We start from the raw sequence: 9,635 nt of genomic DNA, 5'->3' as shown, positions 1-9,635 counted from the left end.
GTGAAAAGGGAAGTAATCCAGTGTATTTTGTACTTTTTCAAAAGAATTCTTTGAGAAACAAGGGTAACCAAACTATCAGATTTCTGTGTCTAAGAATGAGCGCAAGAAGTAACACTTTAGCACAGCTAGCGTGAGCGCACATGCCTGTGCAACGAAATTTCGTCAATTGGATGCATAATGACGAAGGTCAGTGAAAGAGTACATAGACATTTGCCTCGCTCGTGCATACTAAATTTTTGACATAAAATATTTTGCGACAAAATTGCATTACTGCTAAGTCTATTTTGCTGGCATTTTGTAGAACAAATAGAATGTGGGGGTATAGCTTAAACCATCCATTCTGATCAAAATCAGACCGAAGGCGCCGGTCTCCGAACATTGAACTCCATGATCAACACAGTCCCCATGAAAAGTATGACAAGTTCTTGTCCACCTAGCTTAATGAATGTTCAAGTAACGTATTCATCAGCTGTAATTCAATTTTTACCTTCAATAATGCTGCAGTTATACTGTTTTGTTCTATGCCATTATAAAAAACCGATAGTGGCGATTAATATTGTTTCCATTTGTGCCATCTTGATGTAAAGCCGCAATGTGATTGCCAAATTTAGGAAAGTGTTGCCAGTATCTGTTTTCAAATGCATCCCTACGTCAGATTCCCGAATACGCTCCATGATAGTGTATTTGCTCCACATATTACTTAGATTTTACTATGAAAAGTAGACCTCTCGTTATCAATCTCCTAGTTTGCACCTTACACCGTCGCTTTCTGGGGGCGGCAATCGCCAACACTACCTCACCTCGCGAAACCAAAGATCTGCATCATCAGACCTAAGGAAACTAGTCTATCAGACATCGGTTTCACGAACACTTTGCACGCACCTTCTCTGATTCATCATTGACATGACTCTCTCGCTGATGACAATAAAGCCAGTGCATTCGCGCTTTAGCACCCCTCAGCCAGTATTCAAAGAGACGCAGCGTCGCCCAGTTCATGCGATCCGTCATGCCCCTAGCCATCTCATCCCGCGGTATTGTGTCACGCCTTCGTCTCTAAGATGCCTTCTACTGCCACCTCGCGCCATTACATGCATTGCCGAAGCCGAAAATTCTCCGGTCAAGTGAACGACCTGTAATTGCAATGCAGGCAGCCACACTGGGGCGTTATCGTCTCATCCTTTTCGGGACAACACAGCACTGAACCACCCTAAAACGGCTTAGCCCTGAACTACCACACAGCTTTCCGTGAAAAAATAACGCAGCCCCTTTCCTAAACATATTTTCCATTTTCCCTATAGCGTCCACTATAACGCGTAGAAAGCACCATATAAGCCCACATTTGTCGTTATGCCTGAATTTATGTGGCTTTCATTGCTATTGTTGTTGCCTTGTTAAGCGCTCTTACATTTTACTCAAGAGGGTTTTTTTTCTCTCTGTTTTGGCGGTTTAGCCGTGAACAATCACAATTGTGCTTTTCGTGATGTAACGCCCACAGGCTCTTAATGTTGAATCAAAGAAACGCACTAATAGAACGAACTATATTTTGGTGGAAATCAACACATACGTCATGGTATTATTTGTTACCTCATGGCACACGTCTATCCTCGATCGCTCACCGCTTCTTTGTCGGGCGAGTAGTATAGGAGAGTCCTAATAAAGAAGAATTCTTTAAACACATAAGCACCCGTCGTGGTTATGTTCGCGTCATGCGATCATTCTAGTTTTTTTACGGAGAGATGTTCATTTACGCCTATGAAAATTCAGTACTGGTATATTTTCAGAAGCGCTGCCAGCACTCATGAAGCCACTTGCAGGAGTTTATGTTATAATAGAAAGAGAAGATACCGGCTTGAAAAGAATGTACTTCATGCAGAGCGAGGTGAAATGCTTTGTGTCAAATAACTGCGAGCAATCTATCTCCAATAGCTGAAACTATTCACTATACAGAGTTTGGAAAAAGGAAAGAAGAGCAGATGTAATTGCGAAAAACTATGTGATAGACATACCTGATGATTCGCAGAACGTTTGAACAAAAAGCCTGACAAAAATTGCTGCCCAGTAGTAAGTGTAGCCAATGATGAAGCGTGAATTTTTAGCGGAAAGAGTAAACAAAAGGAGGGTTGTAAAGTTCAATCAACTAGTGTGGCGCGAAGGGTTGGTCGTCGACACGTTCAATTGTTCTTATGACACTGGTTTCTTTTAAACGTTGTTCAAAAACAACGAGTCTCTGAATATATTTACTTTACTGGAATATCCGCTGGGTTATTAGACTGCCAGAGTGCCTCGGGCACCTAGTGATATACCAGGCGTTCCTGGATTTTTCTATGCTCACTTTTCAATTGCATATAGAACACACGTACTTGGACATATATTTACGTTATGAGTTATTTATTATTTGGATAGTGACCTCTGAAATCATATGAGCTGTCAAAGCTGTGTAAATTATATGCGCGCCCAATTGTCTTCATGTTTGTGCATTCGAGTGCGTCATGTTTTCCTTGATATTGAAGGTCTTAGGCTACTGATGTTCTAGTTACTGTTCACTGGCTCTGTATATTATTATGAAATATACTAAAAAAATGCGCAGCTTATTTTTCCAGGCCATCACCAAACCATCTTCGTCTTCAGGTCTACGGAATGCGGCTGTCTAGAATACGGCTGCTGCTGAACAATGCGAGCTTCAGCGGTTTCATCTACGACTATGTCATCGACTACCTGCGGCCGTACATTGAAGCAAAAGTTGCTCAACTTCTCGCTCAGGAACTGCGGCGAATCGCTGCTGAGACACTTAAAACGGTCAAGGTCACAACCGCCATCAAAGAGGACGAAGACATCTTCGCAGAGGGTAGGATAATTACTCTTTCGAAGCCTACAGACGTAGTACAAAGCCTATGATTTTTAAGATTGCTTGATGACAGCAGGAAAACAAATATTCTGGTGATTGCAAACTGTATCATCGAAAATTTCAAGTGCACAAGTAGTACCTGATGTGTTGTTCTACTTTGTTCTCGGTACCTCTCTCGCGTTGTCCGCAGCCGGACGACATCGTCCGATTGCAAATAAATTATAAAATGTTATTGGCAGTAGCTAAACGCACGCGATTTCGGAAGAATATCATTAACCACGCGAAGCTTCTCGGCAAAATTACTCAATTGTGAGCATCCGCTTTAAGGTAGATTCGAATGATCTCAACACAGTTAAACGTTGCGGATAGCGAGCTTCAAAGTAAGCCAGTTATGATGTTCCAAGAGGCACATAACGAAATCAACAAGTATTTATTTTAAAGCGGTAGCGTTAAAGAGCTCGTTTCGCAGAAATTCCGGTGTCGGCATCCGTATCGCCATTATTGGTTGGGAGCGAGTAATCGAGATGAATGGAGATACATAAACAATAAAAAACTGCGGTTCGAGTGCGAATTGAACCCAGGGCTTCTTCGTGACAAACATGTGTTCTACCACAGAGCTACATCATTGCTTCGGACTATTTTCGAAAAAAAAAACATAGCTGATCCCTCCGTTATAGGAATCAGTATAACACGATAGCGAAACGTGTCTTCACAGAAGTAGTGCTTATAGTGTAGTGATATATGAGAATTGTACAATGTCTCTTGGTGTTTGGCAGCTATAGCACCGTTTGACGTGGATCCGTCCACGTTGACACCTAGTGGCCCATGTCCATCGCGACGACTAGCGCCGATGATCATGATTTTACCGGTGTGGTAGCTGAAGTTTTCAACATATACAAGGGCACAGCGTATCGTAAGTTCCACGCAAAGATAACATCAACAAGCACATAATTAACACTGGCGTTCAATATCCACTTCTTCAAAGCGTCGTCAATTAAGGAGCGAAACGACATGTTGTGCGCTCCAGAGTAATACGGTAACCTACGCCTGCGTTCATGCGTACACTACTATACTGTGATTCAGCAACACCGAAGGCAGAGATTCGTAGCTTGAGCCGCGAACGCGCGCCGGCGTTCCACGTCCCGGTGGCCTCTGTCTCGCTCCACCAAGGCCGTCGCCTGTCGCCTTTCCTTCGCCTTTTCAGCCGTCGCTGCATAAAGGCCGTCGCCTTTCTGCAGCGCATCGGTAGCTTTGTGGGTAGAGCGCCATTTTCTCGGTAGCTTTGTGGGTAGAGTGACGGGCGCTTATAGTCGCGGGCCAAGAGGTCGTAGGTTCGATTCCCGGTGGGGGATTTTTTTTAGTTTTTGTCTTTCTCCTTTGTTAGCGTTCATTTTATCAACGTTATCTCCGTGACAGAAATACGCCACTAAAGTCTTGGTGGACCCCCGCATAACACACTTTTCTGTTAAAAAAACCTGCACGAACGTCATGTACAGCGAGGAGACTCCTCAAGGCATGTAAGATTACGTAGAAGAAGCGCGGAATCGGGCCCGGCGTCAAGACACGTGAATTGCACAACGAGTCAGTTGTTAAAGGCCCACCCATTACAAAGCGCTCGGATATTTGTAATCATCATCGCCAGCAACAAGATCAAGAAAGTAAGCAGCTGCGTAGGTTCACGTGTTGCCTTACGGACACCTAGTGTGTAGTTCGAAGATTCCCAAAAGGAGGAATTATGGTGTAGTGGGCACTTCGCAGTTGTATTTGCAGTACGCATTCTAGGATAGCTTTAAGCGGCCAATGCTACTCGCACAGGCGTTCCTTTCCTTTAGGCGCGGTTGAGGTGTCCACCGAGAATCGAACATAGACTGGCGATTGAAAAGACATGAAAACAGGGCCCTATTGCACTGTAGCGTTCTACTCTTGAGGTGAAACTCAAGCGTCCTCCAACTTTTCAAATATACTAAGTAACTTTTCACTAAAATAACCCTACATAAACAGCGAATAGTCAAGAAAGGTGATAGAAAACACTTCGAATATATTGATTTCACCCCAGCTTCTACTTGTATTCGAAGTGGCTGGAATTACCTTGGCACAGGGGCATTCATGTGTATCAGCTTCGCTGTTGACCACATTAGATTGTAGGCAGGAATCATACATCCGTAGAAAATGGTATCATAATGATATATGCTGTTCAATGGCGCAAGAGACAGTTATGACGAAATACCGCCAACTCAAGTGCGTTGAAAAGGCTACATTTAAATAGGATCGCATTGTCGTCATTTGGGTTCTGTTCTAAGCAGCATAACGTTTTCTCTACATGCCCTATGAATGGCGGCGTTTTATAGAGCAGTAGCACGCAGAATACACTTTTTACGCAATCTACGCTGCTACTTTAGCACAGAGGCGTAGGCAGAAATTTTTTTCGGGGGGGGGGGGGGGGGGGGGCACCTCCTTGATTTGTAGTGGGGGCCGGGCAGGCAGATGTGGTCAAGTGTCATTTTGGGCTCAATACGCAATAGCAAAAAAGAAAATTTCGGGGGGGGGGCGGGCCCGGGGGGGACACACCGGGCACGGGCCCGGTGTGCCCCCCCCCCCCCCCTGGCTACGCCACTGCTTTAGCATGTATCAGCTAGAGATATATGAAGACATATCAGTCACATATGATGTATACTCGTAATTTTATGAGAATTTATTCAGTCGGGTAGAATGCAACGTGAGCGCCGAGAGCATTGATGCTTAGTCTGTGGGCGATAGTTGGCATGTAATGTTACCGAAGCAAAGGAGATATTCTGGCCGGTTGACACGGGTACACAGTATAATGCGCATGTGATGTCTGATCTAGCTTATCGTCTACGTAATTTTGCACCACCTTTCTTTCATAATCCCCACAAAGTGTTTAGTGGCTGTAAAGTAATCACGCCTTACGTGCTTTTCAATTCACGTGATAAACGGCAGCGTTCGCTCATGAGGAATGAGCTATTTGAAAAGGTTTGTTTGACTGGAACGTAATTCATATATGGTTATTTTGCACGTTTGCGGATTATAGGCTTCTTCATTTGGAGCGATTAATATCTTGTATGTAAAGCACATTCAATGAACGATGTCGGAACTTTATATTGCATTAACAAACTACATTGCCAAATACATCATTTTTGTGAGCAACCACTAAGTTGCTTATTCAAACGAACCCGAATATTAAAGCAGTATTATGGAGCCTTCTAGATTTGACAGTGTGTCACCACGCAATCAAGATGCGTCCTCTACCATTCACCAACTATATGAATTGCAATATTCATGTATTTTAGGTGATTTTGCCTTTCTCTTTAATTGTTCTTCAATATATAATGGCAAAATTTAAAAGTTCTGCCAGCCATTTCAGCATTTCAAAATTGTCGTATCTTGACATTCAAATACACTATTTGTACATGTCTCTAACACTTATAGGGCTCATTGAGAAAGCTCATGACCTGCTTAGGACGTGGTACAAATTGTACGAAACGTGCTCCTTTCTTTTCCTAGCTTACAGAAAGCCAGATATCCTGGCTCTGTGTTCATATGGTGTGTACGCGTTGACAGAGTATCAAACACTTTAAATCGAAGTTTGTGTGACTGCACCACCATTGTCAAAACAGAGAAGTCACAAAAAACGAAGCGCTACACGCGGAAGCTGTAGGTAATTGAGTAAACGCGTTGGAACAACCCCCATCGTCGTCTCATTAGCTGTGTCTGCTCGCGAGGGAAGGCGTCGGGGCAATATTATCTCGTAAATTAAGAGAGGAATTCCGCTAGTAAATCTTCACTACTAAAAAATTTAACGCGAATATTTGCCTAGCGTGTTCATACCTGCAACCTTTTCAAAACACTAATGTGAAGATTGTACAGAAAACATTGGTTGGTTGTTCACTACGTATTACGAGCAAATAAGACCAACGTATCCATGACACAATGACCCATTTCGTTATTTTTAGAGTCGGCGCTGAGTCGCACCTGGACAAAGGCTCTCGGCAGTGCCGCTAGCTACCTCGCTCTCATACGTGGGCGGCACCCCGGTGGTTCGCGTGGTGCTGATAGCGATGAAGAAGTTACCCCATCGCGCCCTTTACCAGAAAGGCAGCGGGAGCCTCGCCGTGCGGAGGTAGAGCGCGAACGTGGAGTTTTCGACGGCTGTCTTCGCGCATTGGCGCTTTCTAGAGGAGCTGACACGCTACCGCTGCCACGGAATATCGGCGACCTTCATTTTTCCTTCGGACGTATCACTGTACACGAAGGCAACCTGACGGGTTTATCGAGTGTCTACAGAAGTGGTGACTGCGCCTTAGTTCTCGGTGAATGTGGCCTGTCACTCCGTCTAGACTTGGGCTTCGAAGATATCCTGGTCAAAGCTGAGGCTGTGCTAAGCGACCGTTTCCGCACCAGAGCTACTGTCCTGGACTTGCAGATTCCCGCTGTGGAGATGTCGCTTGATATTGCCGAGTAAGTAGTCTGATCTATGTTCACACAATTCTACCTACATGTCAAAAAATATTGTGCTCTAAACATTAGCATTTCGACACACATTATTTATTCTCCCGTACTGAAACGTTCCGTATGCCTTTCCAATAATGCCATATGTTTTCATACGGAGTCCATATGTTTTCCGTATATTTTCGATATGTTTTCCATATATTTCCGTAAGATTTTTACGGAAACATAAGGAACTATTGGAATGACATACGGAACGTTTCAGTAGGATCGTCTTACTCTTTTAATCTCATCTAATTTTAAAAGTATTTACAAAGAAGCCTATGTAACATCATAGCTACTGCATACATATCGTACATGAGCGCATGCGATAGGTTGCGACAGCGCTTCGTTCCACGGTATTTCGTGAGATAGGTCTCTTTAGACAAGACAACTTAGGGACCTAATTTGTGGCATACTTATGTGTCGATACCTTAATACGAAATGACCTCTGAGATGAAGTGTAGGTTGTCCTAGCAGCATTGTGTTTACATAAATGCCTAACTCAAACATTAATTCGACGTCAGTTGCATTGCAGTGGTGATCATGCCCGCATTTCTCCCTGGTGAATCCAGTTCACAAGGGTCACAGCTCTTATTTTCTGCATTGTTAGCATGAAGAGATGGCGCTTACTTTGTGTCAAAGAATGTCTGCAAGCGTAAAAGTCATCACAGTGCTTTAAGGCTAGTTCACACAGGGCAGAAACGGCATTTCTTCGGCATCGATGCTGCTAAGGAACCTTCTAAGCAAGCTGCTAAGGATTTCCTTTCCGCAAAGCAAACTTCTGTTACTTGGTTCTTTTAAATACGCTGTCAATTCAAAAACCTCTTTTCACTCCCAAAATGCGCTATATAAGTTCAAGTTATTTATAGGATTATGACTACAATGCAATTCTATCTGATTAAACTATGCCCAAAGTGATATCATTCCTAGCAATGCACTTAGAGGATCACTTCAACGCATCTTATTTAGAACAAACCTTTCTTGGTGACATATTATCCCTTGTGAATCTGCATCATTTTGTCTGCATAAATGCTGTTTTACAACCAAAAATACATTCTTCTCTTTCAGGATAAACAGCCAGCTTCAAATTATCTCCTACAGCATGGCTTTCTTGGCACCTGTAAAAGTGACAGCACCACTCCTAACACGAGATGGTTCGGTGAACGTTGTCGGTGTTGCACCCGAAGTCAGGCTCAGTGACCAGGACCTTGAGGAGCTGAAATTATCTGTCCACAAATGTCTGCAAAAAGTTATTCGTGCTGCACAGAGTTTGATTTCAGAGTCACCATACATCGAATCATAATGTGCACATTTACTATTTTTGACAATTTTTTGTCGTTGACGTACGTGTTTCTGCTAATGTGCTGTCGGGAACTAGTCATGTTGCCCTGATGCGAGTGCACATCCAGCAATAAAATCATACGGGAACGATATTTTTCAGCAAGCTCAATTTTCACTTATCCTGGGAAGCCAGCTTCTAATTAAAGGTTTCAGAAAGTAGCGATTTTTCAGACTTGCACACTTCCTGCTGAACTATACGGCTTCCCTTTTCAAAAACCCCGTGCCACTGGGTCCTAGGGTGCTATGCAGGATGGCCCGAGTTTGGCGAAACCCCCTTTTGAACAAGCTAATAGTGCGATAACGTGAAATCCATCCCTCAGCGCGCGCTCCGTTCCATTGGTTACGATGGAAGGCGGCGTCACGTCAAGGGCAGTCGAGAAGGTTGGGTGGTGTCGTAAAACTAGAGGTACCTTCTTTCATTTGTTTGTCGTTCCACTGAGTGCAGACGTGCACCCATGCAGAAAAAGTGGCAGAAAGCTCCACTAACTATATTATTTATGTGTGCGCGGGCCGTTTCAATTCCTTTTCAAGGGTTTAATGTCTGCAGCAAGTAACCTTTAGAATAATCAGCACCGTGGCCTCCGAGATTAGTTCCGACCGGGCGCCTTACAACACCGCGGCTAGAGCTGATCGCCGAGGCCACGTATATAATCACCATGGTCGGCCTGTACATTCTAGCGCATTGCTCGGCCGACGCGCGCCCTCGTCGTTCTCTTCTTCATCGTCTGCTCGGTCCCAGAGCACGTGCGCCCGGCTGATTAGCTAATTGGCTGGGCGGTATACCTAGCTAAGCCAGGACGTGCTATGACGAAGCTAATTAAGCCAAATCTTGCTAAGGTTGAGCTAACTAAGCCACGTCTTACTAAGACCATGCTAATGAAGTCGTGTAAAGCTGAGAACAAGGTAATTGAGATCATGATAAATAAAAGGGCGCTAATTAGGA

General features: G+C 44.0%; 1 protein-coding gene across 1 annotated transcript; it reads left to right on the top strand.

Moving 5' to 3' along the window:
* Window positions 1-2,582: 2,582 nt before the first annotated feature.
* LOC119384852 (uncharacterized) lies at window positions 2,583-8,929 on the top strand. Its single transcript, XM_037652527.2, has 3 exons — window positions 2,583-2,845; window positions 6,817-7,321; window positions 8,420-8,929. Exons 1-3 carry the CDS (start codon window positions 2,638-2,640, stop codon window positions 8,652-8,654), a joined length of 948 nt encoding a protein of 315 aa, XP_037508455.1. The 5' UTR covers window positions 2,583-2,637; the 3' UTR covers window positions 8,655-8,929.
* Window positions 8,930-9,635: the final 706 nt, after the last annotated feature.

This window comes from Rhipicephalus sanguineus, chromosome 3 (genome assembly GCF_013339695.2).
Source record: "Rhipicephalus sanguineus isolate Rsan-2018 chromosome 3, BIME_Rsan_1.4, whole genome shotgun sequence".
NCBI lineage: Eukaryota > Metazoa > Arthropoda > Arachnida > Ixodida > Ixodidae > Rhipicephalus > Rhipicephalus sanguineus.
Note: the sequence above shows the minus strand (reverse complement) of the source record. Positions and strands in the feature narration are given on the sequence as shown.